The sequence below is a fragment of the Magnolia sinica genome, chromosome 8, assembly GCF_029962835.1.
Source record: "Magnolia sinica isolate HGM2019 chromosome 8, MsV1, whole genome shotgun sequence".
Taxonomy (NCBI): Eukaryota; Viridiplantae; Streptophyta; class Magnoliopsida; order Magnoliales; family Magnoliaceae; genus Magnolia; species Magnolia sinica.
In genome coordinates, this window is record NC_080580.1 from 60314931 (window position 1) to 60335686 (window position 20756).

At 39.8% G+C, this 20756-nt stretch overlaps 1 protein-coding gene and 1 non-coding gene across 2 annotated transcripts in view; both read left to right on the top strand.

The window, feature by feature from the left end:
* Positions 1 to 4132: 4132 nt before the first annotated feature.
* LOC131253361 (transcription factor bHLH30-like) overlaps positions 4133 to 20756 on the top strand; it is a 47697-nt gene continuing 31073 nt past the window's right edge. Inside the window, exon 1 of the mRNA XM_058254331.1 lies at positions 4133 to 4452. Coding sequence (XP_058110314.1) covers positions 4180 to 4452 — 273 coding nt within the window. The 5' untranslated portion in view covers positions 4133 to 4179. The remainder of the gene's footprint in view (positions 4453 to 20756) is intronic.
* LOC131254477 (small nucleolar RNA R71) lies at positions 15662 to 15770 on the top strand. Its single transcript, XR_009175591.1, has one exon. It is a non-coding gene; the product is annotated as a small nucleolar RNA R71 (small nucleolar RNA).

Below are 20756 nucleotides of genomic sequence, written 5' to 3' on the forward strand. Positions count from 1 at the left end.
GGCTATCGGTGTAAACTGCCTAGGTTCCCAAGCCACCCTCATCTGCTGACAACGTTTGGGGTACTAAGGAAATTTCCTTTGTGTTATTGTTGTCATTGTCCCTTTTGAGGAGCGAATTGAGCACCTTAGGTAGAGGCAATAAGATTGTCTTCTTCTGTTGGATGGTGGTTAGAAACATTTCTATTACCGTTCTCGTATCTAATAGACCTTCCTTCCACTATCTATTGTACTGGGGAGGCCTGATGAGGCCATCAAGGGAAGATCGTCTCAGCCCTTATTCCGACTTCGACTTGTTCCCTAGCACAGATGAGTTGGGTAAAGTTGTCGTATAGATAGGAGACGAGGTATCCAGAGATACTCGAGTTTGCCGAGTGGATGATCATGTAGATTTGCTCCTTGTCATTAATGGGTGTTTTCATTCTGGCAGCCAAGGCCCGCCACCGTCCAACGTAAACTGAAAATGACTCATTACTCCTTTGCCTTAAAGCAGCAAGATCTACCCTTTTGGGTGCTACATTAAGATTATACACAAAATGATCAATGAAAGCTTGGGAAAGTTGTTCCCAAGTTTTTATTTGATGGTAGTTTAATGATGTGTACCAATCTAACGCATCGCCTTTCAAGGATTTTTGAAACAAACAGATCAATGCTCTGTCATTACCTGCCATGGTATTAAGCTCTCCATAGAATGCTCTTAAATGGCCCATAGGACACCCCATACCATCAGACATTTTGAATTTTAGTACCTCAAAGTTTTGATTTACCTTTGAATTGGGAAAGGGACAAAGATCCCTGAACTTGGTGGATGGGAAATCCACCCCTTGCTACTTCTGTAGCTTCCTCTGCATATCTCGTAATTGCTCGTGGAGTTCTTCGATTTCGGAGGGATCATATGAGGGGGGTTTTGCCCAATTGAATTGACTAGATCTCCTACTAGGAAGAGGATGTTGGAATTGGATGTGATTCCTGGCTGTGAGGGGTTGATTTTGATAGCGGTTCTCATTAGGGAGAGGCTGTTGAAAAGGATTCTCAGCCGAGGAAAATTGGGTTTGAAGGTAACTCCCATTACAGGGCGGATGCTGGAAGTTTAAGATGACTAGAACACTAGGAGAAGACACTTGTATAGTTTGGATAGCCTCTCTTTGAATACATTGGGTAAGAAGGTCCTGCAAAGCTTTAAAATTTTGGGTTATTTCGGCCATGGATGCAATGGTTCCTATATTACTAGCCATGAGTTTAGGTCATATGGGGGTACCTTTCAGGCACAATGGTTTCTTCTTTTGGTTTTCCATGACAGCTTTGGAATGAGTAAGCATGGGGTGAACGGAAGCCTTGAATGGGTGTAAGCCAAAGATCGATCCTCATCTTTCTTTCTCTCTTTCTTTCTTTTTTTATATGCAAGGTATGAATGCAAATGTTTATATGTAGAATATCCCTTAAGATTATATTACCACATTATTTCGAGTCGGGTCTCAGCTAGTACGAGCTAGCAAATCTCTAGTGGAGTCATCACATTCTGTGAATGTTGGAAATCGGTGCCCACATTGATTTGTATGTTGGGTTTTGGTGATGGGGGTGATTAGGTATATTTGTGGATATTGGAGTCGCCACTAGCCACTTAATCTTAGAATCCCGCAGTCGGCTAGAGCCTGTAGAATATTCAAGGTTGGAGAAATCCGAAGACTCTCCTACCTTAGATTGACTCCTGGTCTGGGATCCGGGATTTCGAGTAAGGGACCTCGGTTATAAAGAGGGAAGGCATTAGGCACCCTCTCTGCCCGTACAAATGTACGGTCTCTATTTAGTGTGGTAAGGCAATCTCAAGGGTTGAATGATGTAGTCAAAGTAGGACTAGGCACACGTGGATTTCTGACGTGGTAAGATCTGAGATTTCAGCAAGCCCCAAATCATATGTCTAACAATGTGTCTAGAAGGTGGATGTGATGATGCTTATGTAAAAAGGTAAAGAAAAGTAGACTAGATCATTAGGAATTTCTGATATGATAGGATCCGATGTATGACAAGTCACATAACATACGTTCACTAGAGATCTAGAGAAGCAGGGGCGTTGATAAGGGAATAGATGTCATGACGAATGCTTGTATATAAAATAAAAAGATCTTTAGCTTGAACTTGAATAAGCTAAGACATGGGTTGCACCATGATCAATCCGGTCTAGACTTGGGGTTTGAGGTGGTTAGGAGGAGGTTAAGGGGTAGCTAAAAAATATGAACTTTAAGACTTGGGAGCTCCTTCTTACCCTCACTCTCTTCCTTTCTCTCCCTCTCACCCTTTGAAATGAGAAGAGTTTTCTCTCTTGGAATTGTTGTGTCAAATGTGAAGAGGAGAGAGTTATTTATAGTCTTTTGTGATGGCATTGTGGTAATTGTTGGGCTTATGAAGGGTAAAAGCTAACATGGCAGCTTAGGATTGATTGAGGAGAGGGGAATGTCATGTGGCATGCTCTCATTGGCTTTTAAGGTTGGTAAAAAGGTAAATAGTATAAGCTGGAAGGGTAATTTTAGGAGAAAGTTGACTTCCAGGTGCAGATACAGCTATTCCTCGGAGGATACATGCACCACACAAGCGGAGCTAGTCGAAGTACTGCTGGTGGTAGTCAAACTACCGCCCGAGCCTAGTCCGAGCCGGGCTTTGGTCGGTGGACCTCGTTTGGTGCGCTAGCTCGTCCGATAGTCTTCTTTTGAGCTTTTGGGTTCGAATAGGTGAGTTTCTATGTTGAATTGCGTATATATTCTGATTCTGACAGGGTTTAAGTTCGGATTGAAATCCGGGTTAGGCTTGGTTTAGGGTCTAGCCTGAGTTTAAGCTGGGATTTAGAGGTTCAGATTAGGGTCTCGGGGTTCGAATTAGGGTTTGGGGGTTCAGATTTGGGTTTCAGGGTGCGGATTAGGGTTTCGAGGTATGGATTAGGGTTTCGAGGTTTGGATCAAGGTTTTGTGTTAGGGTTTCGGGGTGCGGATTAGGGTTTCGAGGTTCGGATAGAATCATGGCTCTCGGACTGTCTTAGCCTTCTCAAGATATTAGCTTGGGTGGGGTGTCTACAGTACCATACCCTAAGGCCAATAATAGGATGATCTGTTCCGTTCACCTTTTCGGCCAGCTCGTCATGGGCCCAAAAAGTTCTCACTTGGGTAGTGTTCACTTCTAACATACATCACAATGAGCCTGGAAAGTTTCAACGGTGGGTGCCACTGTCACTATTATTTTCTATTATGTGGCTTACACAAGCTCTGGATCAGGCTGATATTTAGGCCCTAGCCCTAAAATGACGCGGCAAAAAAGATGAGAGGCATGAATTATACACATACATCAATGTGGGCCCCACAAGTTGGGCCTTGCCTATGCTCAAAAAAGGTTTTCGTCCACATTACTTTCTTAGCATTAAATAATGTATAACTTCTTAATTACTAAAAAACCGTATAATTACTGAACAAAGTACAAAGGCATTTTGGTCTAAAAGATTTTTCAAAGCCTGTTAGAAGACTAAAAAAAAAAAAAAAAAAAAAAACCCTCTTTTGCAAACATGCGTTTTCTTGGAGGGCTTATTGGGTATGCAAGATCCAAAACGTCACTTTACACTTTGCTGGACAATGCCCCCTCTTTCCACCGTAGGATGTGTCCCACATTTTACTCGCCATGCCTAGCAAAACCGAAATACTTCCAAACACTAGATGGCAAAGGAAGCTACATTTGTGCCTATCCTAAGAGAACTGACCACCTACAAGTGACCACACCATAATTTGTGCACAACACGAATATCTTTCCCGCCAACAGGCTGCCTATGTGGAACATCTGCACCGTCCAAACTATATGCACAATCATGAAAATCAGTTGAGATAAAAATCAGGATGGTCGACCCATAAGGTAGACGATGCCACCGCAATCTATGGGAAACTGTCAGTCTTAATCAATATACAACTGTGTGCCCCTTCCAATAAGTTGATAATCCTGATTTTCGAGATGAGCGGTCCTAAAGCGGGGAGTAACGTTTCAATGGTACTGACGTCGTACAGAAATGTCTTGTCAGTAGAAAAGAATGGCCAAATGAAATGTTATGGTGTGGTAGGCTGTGGTGATCTGCTCTTCTGTACTAAATGGGTAGGGATCTCTTTTAAGTAGCTGCTAGAAGTTATATATTTTTCTTTTGGAGGTGTTTCCATGGAGAAATGCATTCCTTCGGGTCGGGTTCAAGAGACCCATCGCACCCAGTTCCCTTCCATGTACAAAGGTTGTTTGATCCTTCCATGGCCTGCCCATGTAACTAGCCCATGGTTTGTACGTGGAACCACCTCCTCTTCATCAATGGAAGAAAGTGTAGAAGCAAGGGCCATAACCACTTCAAGCAGCCACAGCCAGGCTGAGAAAAGGCGTAGGGAGAGGATCAATGCGCACCTGTCCACACTCAGGCATCTCATCCCAAGTGCAAGCAAGGTCTCTCTCTCTCTCTCTCTCTCTCTCTCTCTCTCTCTCTCTCTCGTTTTTGGTAAATAGCTTGAGATATGTGTGATTCAGCTCGTGACTAGGATGAGTTGACTCGGTTGAGTTGGATTCATGAACCCGAATGTACACACACACACACACTCTCTCTCTCTCTCTCTCTCTCTCTCTCTCTCTCTAGTTTTTGGCAGTTAACACTATGGGAATTGTTTGACTCAGCTTCTGACATGGATGAGTAGACTCGGTTCAATTGGTTCAATGAACCGGAGGAAACTGACTCTTTACGACTTGAGTTGCAATTGGTTTCACCTAAATGCTCTTTTGTCATCTTTTTAGATAGGACAAATGCTAAGTACTGGCCTGCATGCCATCACGGAACACCTGTGTGAGATCAGGGCCATTTACCTGCTGGGGGTTAATCTGCAAATTCCGTGTTCCAAAACCATAGTGATGTACTCATCAAGTGGGCCACACATGTCATGCAGTACTGATTTTTCTACCTAACAATCCATTTTCATTGTACATGTCTGGTCCACCTGATAAATGGGGTTGCCTGATTTATTGAACAGGGCAGGTTCATGGCCCTACCCACTGACTTCGCCAGGATTTTACACGTGTATGCTATGATGTTTTCGAGGAAGCCACAACCATTCTTTTCGGGATTCATCCCACAAGGATTAATTTGTTCAAAATAGAAGTATTCAGGTAAAGGGCGCTGATCCCATACAGCCATCATACTGCAACTTGTGATGCCGTGCCATCTTTCCACTCCAAACATGCAACTTGCACAGGACATCTGTACCATAGAAAAGGTAGCCCCTGCAGTGAAGATCATGCTTCTCGAAAATGGAGCTGATCCACTAGCTAGTTGGCTTACCCCCCCTGTATGCTGAGTCAGACCATCGGCTGTATATTGACTACAACAGTGTGGTCCTGCTGGTTAGTGGAACAGCGTGATTTTTGTCTAATTGATCTTTATAGTGGGTACGAACCTTTTCATGGTGCTCATGTCCTGTTCAAGGGGCATTTTGGGAGAGAGATGGTACAATATTGCAAGCTGTGGACCCTTGCCACACGAGGTGAACATTTGGCCGAGTTATATCCCATCTCGGTGCATGTCCGAGTCTCCGTCGTACTCAGGATCTATGTTATCCTCTGGATCCAAGAATCTATATTTACTATATGTAATACGACCAGCTTTGAACATTTTTGGGCCGTAATTAGTTTAACGCGGCTAAAGTCTTTGGCTACTTCAAGGAAGCGGTAATATAGTTTAAATGAATTTAGGCATGTTTTGGGGAATGCAAAACGTGGTTGTTGTCCAGCATATCCTTCGGACTTCACCGGTAAAAACCAGTAATGATCTATTTTTTTGTCATTTCTTTTCAGTTCTTTGATTTGACAAACCTGCTCGTAGCTTCACCTTCACTAAATGTGGGATTATATTTGGGCATCAACCCAAAACACAAGTCAGATCTATAATTTGAGTGGTCCACAGCACAAAAACATGAAAATTGCACACCATTGGAATCTTGAGTACTCTTCTCTTTCTATGTCTGATAACTTATCTTTGTGCGTGGCCTGCAAGACAGAGTGCTAAGGATACCATATAAATAAGGTTCTACGGGGCCATTATAATACCCCGTAAAATCTATATCATAGATTTATCACACTCGATTATTTTATAGGTTAGGCAAAAAAAAAAAAACTAGGCAAATCTAAAGCTCGAGTGGGCCACCACACAAGTGGTCCACAACATAGTAAAACGCGGAGAAGGATCACCTAGAGTTAACATAGTGAGTGCTATCTCTGTTTCTATGTTTAGTGGCACCTTTATAATTTCTAGAATTTTCTCTCCCTCCAATATTTCTCCCATCATCTCTATACATGCCTCGCACCACTCAGTATGCCCCTACTTTAGTGATTTTTCGTTTGGGATTTATATAAGATATAAATATTGAATAAATATTATATGGTTGAATTTATCATTCATTCATAAGATATCTATTAAACATTCTCATCACAATACCATGTCTACACAAGAAATATAAGAATGCATATAGTAAAAAAGTTATTATTATTATTATATGGGTTATTGTTACACTCAATGTTGTTATTTATCATAAACCCTTAATTACATTTTGTAGAATAACCTTTGATTCTAAGGTAAGATATGGTGATAAAACAGTTGTAAATATAGTTATGGTGATAAAGGGGGGATACGTAATAGAATGTGAGAGAGGTATGTAATACAAGGATGAGATTGTAGACACCCCACCCTAGGCTGATAAGTTGATTGATTTTAAACCAATGGATGGTCAACCAAAACCCTGATCCTAAACCCTAACCCTAGAGACCTAAACCCTAAGAATTATTATCCTAAACCCTAAACTCAACCCAATCAACACAACCAACCCTATCAATGTTGTCAATCTAATCATAAATCCTAAGACCCTAAAATCATAGAGCCTTGAGTCAACTCACCAATCCAACTCCCTGAGTCAACTCACCTAATTCAGCCTAAAACCAAGCCCGAACCAATGCCCAAAATCAAGCCCAATCAGAGTATAGTGCATAACAACAATGCAACATCCTTCATAAAAGAACCTCCACACTAGTGAGGGAGGTGGCCTGCTGAAGGAGTTCCAAGTATGGATAGCTAGTAACCTAGTTGCCGTCAGCCATGTGACACTCCCCCTCTTTGATCTGACATACCTCAAGCATGTGGAGACTATCTTTATTATTCTTATTATTATTCTCTAAGTGTGCGGTTGATGAGTAGTTACTCCGATGCTCATCTCCTTACCCAAGTTCACCATTTTACCACCTCATCCAACCTATGAGATGATACCATGTGGAAATCTCCAATCATAGTATTTTAACCACCTTTTACCCTAGACTTTACAAGAATAACAAGAAAATCGAGTTTTGAGGCTATAAATAGCCTCATCCCTTTTCCATTTGAAGCATCCCAAAAATCATCCAAGAAATCCCCTTCCATCCCACTACCAAGGAGAGTGAGAATGAGAGGGAGAGAGTCCAACCCTAGTTTAATTTAGCCTAGCCTGAGTCTAAGTTTCATGATCCATTTAAGCCTAATCCGAGCCACTGGATCTTTCTTTTGTGACCTTACCGTCCATCCAACCATTTAAGTTTTAATCAGTTGCATCTAAGTTAAACAATTAGCATTGTGCAACACTCATTTCCTTCTCACCCCCTGCTCCTAAAATACATCATCATTGCATTGCATTTCATCGTTTTCTCATATACAATTGGTGGGTGTATGTATGCCCTATGGCTTTCCAATAAAATCAAAGTTTGCTCACAAGAAACCCGGCCAGTTAACCGTCGCTCTGTGATAAGCATAAACATTAAGCATCTCACACATTACATTTCTACATATTTTTCACCCTGCACTCGGTAAGTTTGAACGTATGCTCTATAACTTGCTAATATAATCGATCCTGTCCATCAGAAATTCAAACTGGTTAACCATCATCATCATTGTATTACTTTACATCTACTTTGCGTGAGAACTAATTCTATTCCTAAAAAATTAGTCAAATATTGTGAAATATAAACTGTACATCAATACGGGCAGAGTGGGTGGCTACCACATTCCCTCTCTATAATCGTTGTCCTTTACTCATAATCTTTGGAACACAAACTTAAGAGCCATCTTAAGGTTAATGATATTCAAATTCTCCATCCTAAGCATTTCTATAGGGTCTAACCAACTGTAGAATCGAATTAATTGGTTAGTGACACTTTGTCAAACATAACACTCTCTTAACCCTAAAGGCCATCGAGAGAGGCAACAGTTGAGAGTGAAATATTGTATATATCTCCCTTGTTATACATTGGTTTTATGAACATGGACGCACTTAATTGATCTAATTACTTGCGTTTTCTCTTAAGAGGTGATTTTGAGAGCTAAGGAGAAAATGACACTTAAAGCAATGCTTTATTGCCCAAAGAATAACCTAGTGGAGGATTGGATCTATGGAGATCAAGACTAAAAAAATCAAGTACCAAATATCCAAGGAAACTAAGTGAGGAATGAAGAAAATTTTGACTCAAACTGAAGAAATAAAAAATTGCAGAAATCGACCCTTCAATGCCATCGAAGTTAGTATTGATGCTATCGAAGTCATCTTCCATCCCATCACAAAAATTCCAAAAATTTGATTTTGTTGCTAGACGTATGCATGTACCCTTTGATGAGTCTTCGATGTCATCGAGAAAATCCATGAAATTGAAAGTTTGTTGTTGGACAGGTTCCTACTTTGATCTGGATTCTTCAATGGGATTTTAATACTATCAAAGATGCGAAAGCTATGTAAATTCAAAGTTGGTTTGAAGTCAGTATAAATCAAAGTTATATAAAGGGATGTTTCTTTCTTTACTAAACACGAATTAGGGTAAGAGTAGATCAAGGAGTTGTGGAGTTCCAAGGAGTCATCACTCATCTTTAATCTTTTAGTTTGAGTTATTTTTTTTTTGAGATTTGGTTCAATCATGTCTATCGTTGGTTAATCTCTTGGCTAGAGCTAAGAGGTGAAACATATAGTTCTTCTTAATGTTTATTTTACTTTGGTTTAACTTATTTGGTTTTCATGTTGAACAATAGACATGATTGAACCAAATAGTTCTTCTTAATGTTTATTTTACTTTGCTTCAACTTATTTGGTTTTCATGTTGAACAATTCATTGATATTTGGTTTGAATGATGAAGTATTTCTAGTTTATTTTGATCCATCATTGATTCTGAGTATATTGGATGCTTATGAAGACTATAAATATTTTCTTATATGTTTTATAAGGAATTGATTTGTAGATTCCATTGATCTATCATGGACTCGAGGTACGAGATATGCTTTGAATATATTACAATCAAGTCACTAGTGCTTTGTTGTAATGCTCTGAAATTCGGGGGTCGAGCATAACTCAGCTCTCAAGTTTCAAAACATCACTTATGCAACATATTTAATGATGGATGTATGTTGTCTATATGAGCATATAAAACATGGAATAGATTAAGCCAAACTGTAAACATAATTTAGGGATAAGTGATAGACGCAAGCGGAAGACTTAAAGAAACATATGTGTACATGTGCAAGTCCCTAAAATACGTATACATGCCAGGTCATACTTACAAGTGTTGCTATCAAAATACAAGCATCAAATGACATTATCTATTCCAAAAGAAAATCCAGAATTCCTACGCCTCAGGACATGGCTCACAGGAACCCGCCTGAAAACTGCATAAAAGAAAATGCGGCCTCATCATCCTCGAACTCCTGCTCTGCCTTAGGGGTCGCATCAATATCTGCATCTACGACAGAGTCTGGTTGGTGATGTTTTATTTAAATCAACCTGATTTAAATGATTTTAAACTCGCAAATATACGAATCAGATGTAAATATGGTACGTATTTCGAGATCGTTCCTACGAGGACTGGTTGTCACAATTCAAAATTAAAGATTCTTCTTAACTAATCCAACAAATATTTGTGATAGTAATTGAGTAAACTAAACAAAAATCAATAGAAAAATAATCAAGAGCAATAAGGTAAATTCAATAAAGGAGAAGACTAGGACTTTCGAATCCACCTCTAATTATCATAAACCTTGTTTTACCTGTTGATTCACCCTAATTCAGATTGATATCAAAATAAATAAAGGGCACTCTATGTCCTTGGTCGTGTACACAGAATGTATAATTCCTTAAAGCATATGGATCACATCTTTCCATCCATGGTCAGGCATGGAGAGATGTAGATTCCTGTTTATTCATCTATAGGAACCTGTTCATGGTCAGACACAAGCACCTAGAATAATATTCCAAACAACATCCATAACTAGACTTTGGTTGAGCTCTTAGAATGGAGGAGTACGGAAATTCCAGTCAAGTACACTAGAGAAAGAAACAAATCAATCAAGTTAAGGATAAATCAACAAACAAAGATCATTCAAGTTGGAGGCTTCATCTCAGCCCTGACTAAGGAATTTAGCTATCCATGTGATCAATTAGAAAGTAAGAAAAATAACATTGATGAAATGAAAACATCCTTCTCTCCTCTTTCTTCTCTTTTCTTCTCTTTCTCTTCTCTCTTCTTCTTTGGATCTGTTTCCTGGCTCTCCTTTCTTCTCTTCTGCTTTTTTTTTCTCTCCAAACCGAGCTCTCCCTTTCTTATAGCAATGTAGGCGGTGGAGAGATGTGTTGGGATGCGTACAAAGAGTCGGTGGAAAGGTCTTTACGCACCAGCGTGCGTAACTTCTTTATCCGTAAAATCAACGTCTCCTGGGACATTTTTGGCTGGTCTATATGATGGACGGATCAGATCTTCCATCTGATCGAAGATGATGGGCCACAACCGCCCGGAAGTCCGCTTTTCGCAGACGTGCGTAAGCCTTCGTACGTCCGGCGCTGTGATGCTCGGTGGGCCCCACATAAGCGTTTTCAAGGAAATCCAAGCCATCCATTGGATGCATGACGAATTTTCGGTCAGATATGGATAGTTTTAAACATCCATTGACGCGACCCATAGAAGGAATTACAATAAAATCAATTTTGAACGTCACAAGACAGTCCACTTGTGGCCTCTGTGTCTCACACGTGTGCACGTATGGGCACAAAATATAAACATGGTTTTGTATTTATCGAATCCCTCCACACGATGAATGGCTTGGATCATCCGTACGTGCTATGGGTGGGCCCCACAGAGGTCTGCAAAAACGGACTTCCCGTCCGTTATGTTGAATGAAAACGGCAACTGCCGTTTTGGAAAAGGAAACACGGGTCAGCGCCTGCTGACCCACCTTGGCTGGTTCCGTGCTCCGTGGGCACGTGTACATGGTGTACGCACATGCTACATATACAGGCCCCTCTGTGATGCTTATAAGAAATCTTTACCGTCCATCTGTTTTGTCTCCCCAATTAAGGGGTTGAGACCAAATTTAAAGCATATCCTGTTATTAGGTGGACCCCACTTAATGAATTAAGGGGCTGATCTGACCGTTGGACAACTTCCTCAGTGATTCAATGGCTGAAATTTAATTTGTACGGTTAATTTATGATCCCCATCCCATGTATGGAGTTTCGAGCCAGTCGGATGGCGGGAAACATGTGATCTTGCATTCTGCACCAATTTCGGGCCTCTTTAATGTGAATGGCTTGATTTCCTCAGATCCCTGACATGTAAATTCTTCAGTCTTAGTTCTCTGGAGTGCGTCTTTTGCTCTGGTGACTTCGAAGTGTCAAATCCATGCTTGTAGTACTCTTTTTCCATCAACACTCCTGATTTCATCCTGTAACAAAAATATAATTAAAATATTCCATTAAACATTATCATATACGTAAAATCAGGTAATGATTGGGGTCTGACATGTAATATTCGACCCTCATCACAACCCCCAACCAGCATTTTGCTAGTCCCGAGCAAAACATGCGAAAAATAATTTTAGGAATACACGACAATTCCTGTAAACTTGAGTGACTTATGAACACATAGTCGAAATGTGAGAATTCTAAGATTCATGAATGGTGAGTAGAATTTTCTCCTGGAATCAAGCTCACGGTAAACTTCATATTCAAGTTCAAAATATTAATCCATTAACTAGAAAATCCTAAACATTGAGTTCCATGAGTGTATAGTGTAATCTCGGCTTACAATCATTAAGAGATCCAATTGTCAATTCCATGATATCATTGGTAATTAACAACGGAATTCATAACAACTGAAACCAACACTTGCCTGATAGGTTAACTTTTCATTCTATCAGCCTTTGATTTTTTTCTAAACAATAACACCAAGGGAATCAAATCCTCACCTATAGGGAGCAAACCTATGGTAGAGATTGTACACATAATCCTTTTCTCATGTCAACCATGGGGAATCGAATCTTCATCTATAGGGAGCAAACCTATGATGACGATTATTCAATTCACCTTTTCAGTTTTTCTTTATAACTCACCTTTTCAATTCTTCTTTATAAACTGATTCTAAAAATTTTGTTTTTCAGGTTAATCATTAAATCATCGAACCGGAACCATAATATGCAACCGAGATGTGATATGTGAAATCATGACTCAATCAATGTTTACAACTTCTAATCATGGGTTAACAATTCAAACTTAACTGTAAAATCTAACAGACAACTGAATCCAAGAGTCATCAATTACCAACATTCTGTATCTTGCACTTTTAAAATCACGACTATCCTTCAAAATCACAAGAAATTTCAGGAAAATTTTAAAATTTTTCACAATCTTTGCTTCACAATCTTTGCTCAAACCAAGAAAATACAGATGAGGTAACCTAATCTCCCACCCCCAACCTAAAATCTACATTGTCCTTAATGTAAAAGAAATAAACATGCAATGCACATGGGACAACGAAAATAAAAGAGGAGTGATGGAAAGATATCAGCGTAAGAGCGGGTGAGCACAAGAGAGAAATCAACAAAAATAAAATAACAAAAAAATAACATCACAAAAAGAAGATCCTACCTATACCACTTTCGCAGGTGCTCTCGATTGCATTTAGCGTATGCAACAAGCCTTTAAACCCCTAGGTTGCCCCTAGTGGACGAGTTATAGTCTCGTGAGGGTTTGCAGTAATGTTACCCACAAACATTGAACTGACTAGGAAAATAAAATGGAATGAAAAGATGGGTTGCCTCCCAAGAGCGCTAAGTTTAACGTCTTCAGCCAGACAAGAATGGACCATGAACTAATCAATCTTGATAACCTGGGTCCGCTAAATAAATTTCCTCAACATCTTGATTAACCAATCCCAGACTTTTTAGGAACAACTTGAACCGTGCTATTTGAAATGGGGTAGACATCCAACAATTTAAGCACCTCCGCTCGAATGATTTCTTTCACGTCTAACACCCTAAGCACCTCCGTTGGAATGATACCAACGTCTAACAATCTAAGCACCTTCGCTCGAACATCCTTTTTTATGTTAGGGTTAAGCCCCCTTTGCATTTCACGCGATGTTTCTGCATTTTCTTCAAGATCAGTACGATGCATACACAAAGTGGGGCTTACTCCCTTCATGTCCTCTATCGTCCACCCAATAGCTGCCTTATATTCTCTAAGCACTTTAAGCAACTTGTTCTTCTGTTCCTTCTCAAGGTTAGACATTCTGATGACAGGTAGGGTCTCAGACGGACCTAAAAATGCATACTTGAGGTTTTCAGGCAATTGTTTAAGGTCAAGTTCAGGTGGTTTCTCAATAGATGGGACCGGTTTAGACTCAGAGGGTGGAAGAGGTTCCACTTTCGCTTTCCATTTGACAGTCTCCATTATAGGAGTAGAATCGAGCAATGCATTGACTTCTTGGATGGAATTCTCTATGTCAAAATCCATGCCAAAATGTGCTAAGCAAGTCTCAAGTGCGTCTTCGGAAGATTGAAGGAAAGATTCATGCACTAGACTCTCAATCATGTCCACTTCACATATATCCTCCGAGTCTGCTGGTTGTTGTGCAGCATTGAAAACGTTGAGCTTGATCTTCATGTTACCAAAGGACAACTTCATAACTCCATTCCTGCAATTTATGATAACATTGGATGTGGCCAAGAATGGACGTCCTAAGATAACCGGGATTTGACTTGTAGGATTCTGGACAGGTTGAGTATCTAGAACAATGAAATCCACTGGAAAATAAAACTTGTCAACCTGGATTAGCACATCTTCAATAATACCACGGGACACCTTGATAGATCTATCAACTAGTTGTAATGTTATTTTAGTTGGTTTCAACTCACCAAGTCCTAGCTGCTCATAGACCGAATATGGTAACAAATTAACACTGGCCCCTAAATCAAGCAACGCTTTCTGAACCTTATGCTCTCCTATGACACAAGAAATGGTAGGAGCTCCTGGATCCCTAAATTTAGGAGGAGTGTTGTTTTGAATCATGGAGCTGAGTTGCTCTGCAAGGAAGACCTTCTTATAAACATTCATCTTACGCTTTTGAGTGCATAAATCTTTAAGAAACTTAGCGTAAGCAGGGACTTGCTTGATAGCATCAAGCAACGGAATGTTGATTTGGACTTGCTTAAACATGTCCAATATCTCATTAAAGTTGTTTCCTTTCTTAACCGGTGCCAGACGTTGAGGAAAAGGTGCTTTAGGCACACAAGATGGCACATGAGTGGTTCCTGGAGAGTCAGAGTGCTTTTGGGCTTTCGATGCATTAGTATGTCTCTCTGCTTCATTTTGATCTTCTGAGTTGGAATTTGATTCTTCCTTAGGCATTTCTACTTTGTTCTCGATCTGTTTACCGGACCTAAGGGTAATGATTAATTTGGCTTACTCATGATATTGTTCTTGGTTTGAATTAGAGCCAATCTCATACTGTCCTTTTGGATTTACCACAGGTTGACTAGGGAACTTGCCCTTCTCTCTCTCACTCAATGTGGCAGCAAGTTGACCCAACTATACTTTCACCTTGGCAATGGATTGCGCATTTGCATGTAAACTCTGCTGGTTAGCTAGTAAAGTATGTTGGGTGTCTTTTTAAAATTGAAGTGAACTCTACATAAAAAGATTGAGTGTATCCTCAAGAGATGGTTTCCTAGATTGTGGAGGCACTTGTTGATACTGTGAGAACTGCTGAGGTTGTTGACTGCCAACTTGGGAGTAAGGTTGCATAGGAGGATTTCCAGATGGTCCTTCTTGTTGTGGTCCTTTTGCCCAAGAGAAATTTGGATGTCTAGCCCATCTTGGATTGTAGGTGTTTGAGTAAGGATCATTCTCAGTTCTCCTAAAGGTGTTCATAGCATGTACTTGTTCAGAGAGAAATTCTGGAAATGCTGAACTAGATGGATAAGACTGCATAGGATGGGCAAGACTAGAACATATGGCACATGACTCGACTTGAGTTGTTTGTGGAGGTTCATTATTTAACATTAAAGCATCTACTTTCTTTGTCAGGCTATCAATTTTGGCATAAAGATCTGGCGTGACTCCTACCTCATATATACCCCCTTTCTTCAGTGGTTGAGGGCTTCTTTCGCCTCTATTTGAGTAGTCCCATTGTTGGGAGTTTTCACACAAGGTTTCAAAGAAATTTCAAGCTTCGACATCACTTTTGGTCATGAATGACCCTCCACTGGTGGCGTCAACCATGCGACGGTTTTGGGGTGTCAGACCGTCATAGAAGTATTGAACCTGTTGCCACTTTTCAAAACCATGGTGTGGACATTTAAGAAGTAAATCCTTTCATCTTTCCCAACATTCATGAAAGTGCTCACCCTCTTTTTGTGTGAAATTCGTAATTTCTCTACGGAAAGCATTAGTTTTGTGAACCGGGAAGAACTTGTTTAAGAACTTCTTAGACAGTTGGTCCCATGTAGTGATAGACCCAACTCCTAGAGAATTCAACCATGCTTTCGCCTTATCCTTCAAAGAAAAAGGAAAAAGGTGCAAATGGATCGAATCGTCTGAAAATTTTTAGAACTTAAAGGTGGAGCAAATGTCTAAGAATTCTTTCACATGATGATATGGATCTTCCTTATCTGAACCATAAAAGGAGGGCAACTGTTGTATGACCCCAGGTTTAAGTTCAAAGTGTGCGCCATGGTGGCAGGCAACACTATACATGAAGGCGCATTGAATTGGACAGGAGCTGAATAATCTCTAAGAGCTTTAGTTCCATTCTCTTCCGCCATTTCAAATAGGATGTTTCTAAATCTTCTACGAAAGGTTCTTTCTATTTCAGGATCGAAAGGTGCTAGTTCTATGTTCAGAGATCTACGTCCTAGCATAAACTATGTTATCAATATAAGAAAGAAAACTAAACTAAGATGCAACCTAAGATGAATAAAACTAAAAATAAAAGTGATGAATTCCTAAAAATAAGAGAAAGCTATGTAAACGAGAATTGGAAGGAAGAACCCGGAAAAGGCGATGATGAATGTCTGAAGATTTGAGAGCTCCTCCTTTTGAAGATAATCTTATGTAGCAGCTTCCTTCCTCAATTCCTGTAAACATAAAAAACAAAAATAAATTAAATTTCCTAAAATAATGCTAGAAAAAAATCCGAAGCAACGGTTAATTTCTAAAAGAAAGAAAGTTTCTAATCTTTAAAAAAAAAAAAAACTAAGTTAGTTTCTAACAAAGGGAAAAATTTCTAAAACTAGAAAATAGAAAGTTACTTGAAAGAAGAATCTAAATCTAAAATTAGAAAATAGTTAATTTCTAAAAATAAAAAATAAAAAAGCCTAGAAATAGAAAAAAAATTTAAAAAATAAAACCCTAATTCTAAAAATAGAAATTAGAAAAAGTAGAGAATTTAGAAAGAGATTACCAAATTAGCAGTTTACGTCAGGACCCTACAAAATAAGAAATAGGTTAGTTTCTAAAAAAAAAAATTAACCTAAAGTTAGTAAAAATCTAAGACTATGAATTATGATAAGAGAGAATCCTAAATCCAATTGGACCGAAACAGTCCCCGGCAACGACGCCAAAAACTTGATGTTTTATTTAAATCAACCTGATTTAAATGATTTTAAACTCCCAAGTATACAAATCAGATGTAAATATGGTACGTATTACGAGATCGTTCCCACGAGGACTGGTTGTCACAATTCAAAATTAAAGACTCTTCTTAACTAATCCAACAAATATTTGCGATAGTAATTGAGTAAACTAAACAAAAATCAATGGAAAAATAATCAAGAGCAATAAGAAAAATTCAATCAAGGAGAAGACTAGGACTTTCGAATCCACCTCTAATTATCATAAACCTTGTTTTAGCTGTTGATTCACCCTAATTCAGATCGATATCAAAATAAATAAAGCGCACTCTAGGTCCTTGGTCGGGTACACAGATGTATAATTTTTTAAAGCATATGGATCACATCTTTCCATCCATGGTCAGGCATGGAGAGATGTAAATTCCTGTTTCCTCCTCTATAGGAACCTGTTCATGGTCAGACACAAGCACCTAGAATAATATTCCAAACAATATCCATAACTAGACTTTGGTTGAGCTCTTAGAATGGAGGAGTACGGAAATTCCAGTCAAGTACACTAGAGAAAGAAACAAATCAATCAAGTTAAGAATAAATCAACAAACAAAGATCATTCAAGTTGGAGGCTTCATCTCAGCCCTAGCTAAGGAATTTAGCTGTCCATGTGATCAATTAGAAAGTAAGAAAAATAACATTGATGAAATGAAAACATCCTCCTCTCCTCTTTCTTCTCTTTTCTTCTCTTTTTCTTCTCTTTCTCTTCTCTTTTCTTCTCTTGTCTTCTCTTTCTCTTTTCTGGATCTGTTCCCTGGCTCCCCTCCCCTCTTGTCTACGTTTTGCATCTCTTTTTATAGCTGCTGGAGTCGCTGGAATGGAGAAAATCGGGTTTGGAAAGCTGTCGTATGCGCAGCGAAAGCCCTTTTCGCAGCAAACTTCTATACCTGCATAAGTCCCTCATTCTTTGTACTTTATCCGTAAAATTAACGTCTCTTGGGACGTTTTTGGCTGGTCTATATGATAGACGGATCAGATTTTCCATCTGATCGAAGATGATGGGCCACAACCGCCCGGAAGTCCACTTTTCGCGGACGTGCGTAAGCCTTCGCACGTCCGGCGCTGTGATGCTCGGTGGGCCCCACATAAGCGTTTTTGGGGAAATCCAAGCCGTCCATTGGATGTACGACGAATTTTCGGTCAGATATGGATGGTTTTAAACATCCATTGACGCGACCCATATAAGGAATTACAATAAAATCAATTTTGAACGTTACAGGATAGTCCACTTGTGGCCTCTGTATCTCACACGTGTGCACGTATGGGCACAAAATGTAAACATGGTTTCGTATTTATCGAATCCCTCCACACGATGAACGGCTTGGATCATCCGTACGTGCCATGGGTGGGCCCCACAGAGGTCCGCAAAAATGGACTTTCCGTCCGTTACGTTGAATGAAAATGGCAACTGCCGTTTTGGAAAAGGAAACACGGGTCAGCGCCTGCTGACCCGCCTTGGCTGGTTCCGTGCTCCGTGGGCACATGTACATGGTGTACGCATGTGCTACATATACAGGGCCCTCTATGATGCTTATAAGAAATCTTTACCGTCCATCTGTTTTGTCTCCCCGATTAAGGGGTTGAGACCAAATTTGAAGCATATCCTGTTATCAGGTGGACCCCACTTAATGAATTAAGGGGCTGATCTGGCCGTTGGACAACTTCTTCAGTGATTCAATGGATGAAATTTAATTTGTACGGTTAATTTATGATCCCCATCCCATGTATGGAGTTTCGAGCCAGTCGAATGGCGGGAACCATGTGATCTTGCATTCTGCACCAATTTCGGGCCTCTTTAATGTGAATGGCTTGATTTCCTCAGATCCCTGACATATAAATTCTTCAGTCTTAGTTCTCTGGAGTGTGTCTTTTGCTTTGGTGACTTCGGAGTGTCAAATCCATGCTTGTAGTACTCTTTTTCCATCAACGCTCCTGATTTCATCCTGTAACAAAAATATAATTAAAATATTCCATTAAGCATTATCATATACATAAAATTAGGTAATAATTAGGGTCTGACATGTAATATTCGACCCTCATCAGTTGGTGTTTCAACACCGTCCCAAAACGTGGGTGTGAGTGATCAACTTAGTAGAACAATATCGCAAAAGTTAACATGTTATCAAATTAATCAATCAGTAATGGTAAAGCAGTACAATCAAACATGTCTCTATTACTCTTGTTAATGCAAGGATGTATGTAGAATGATGTATGCCCTCGCCTTACTCCCTCTGTGTTTTCATCTCACGTTACGTATGACATCCTCCCACTGTGCCAACGACTTCCACGCACATGCAAATGCGGTGCATGAACATGATTACCAAGTTGTTATTAGTCCTTTTCAAACAGTAGGATTGGGAATCTAAGGTACCTTCCTCATATCAATTTCCACATAGTGATCCATTCTAGGGTCGTCAGTCCTAGGCCATCTCATACGGTCATATGGTTTTAGGTCACTGCAAAGGGCTCGTCACCAATCAATGCACGCCTATCATATCTTCGTTACTGCTCTAAGGCTCGTCGCCTTAATGCAGTATCCAGGTATGCTCGAGGTCACTACAAAGGGCTCGTCACCAATCAATGTAGGCCGACAACACGAATATAGTGTCCCATACTACCATAATCGGCTCACGAGTTTGGTTGCTCACTGGTCACTACGGGGAGGCTCGTCACCCCAGCGTAAGCCGACAGCTCGACCACGGTGTCCCATACCACCATGTCCGGCTCATGAGTCTTTGCGGATCAATGTATAACGGTTAACGGGATTTCATCGGTAAGTTTGGTACCCTAGATTCAAACAATAGCATTCATACATGGTGAACATACATCGGACAATCTGGTTACTTGACGAACTCAACTGGCACGAGCGCATGTTGGGTTAAACGACATAGAGTGCGCAAACACTCCGTGTGGCCAAACCACTGCCGACAACTCTAATACGACTCGGGTTCATCAAATCACATCCTTCGTGGCGAAAGCAACCTCAGCCACGAACTCAAGGCCGATTACCGATTTCCTGGACTATTTCATAGTCCCATACTCATTCCATTACAACAGATATGCATATAGAATTTAGAACAGTAATGGAACAATAATTCAAATCATGTAGTATATGAGCATTTGCAGAATATCAACTTAACATGGATTTACACATAAGTAATACTTCAAGTTGAACAACAAAGAATGTGACTTGCATGTAGAAAATCATACACATCAATAAAAGAGTTGAGAATCGCTTCTCAACGCCCGTAAATAGGATTATATGTTACACTTTAGACCATTCAGACATTTCTACAAACACTTAGAGTACATAGTTCAACATACATGACGCATGTTGAAATACACGCATTTAGACAATTCCTTTTGCCAAGGAGTTGACACACATACAATCAGCACAGGTACACGACAAATAATCATGGCAAGTACATGTTCATATTTTATACGTATACGGTACTTTCTACATACACAAGGAATACACAAATCTCAACACAAGGCATATATATCAGGAATACAATGTAAATATAGCATTTGGCATGTGAAATTGCACCCACAATAAGAATAAACTATTAATTGACATTGAAAGCCTTGAAAACCATAACCTATATGAATATAGTCCGCACCTTAAACCAGAAAAAGCACACCGAACTGATTCAGACGATAGGTCTTCGTTAACAGCGACTAGATAACCTAAGGCAAGAATAGGAATGAGCTACATCAACACATAGACTATTCTAAGCTCTAAAACAGATTAGG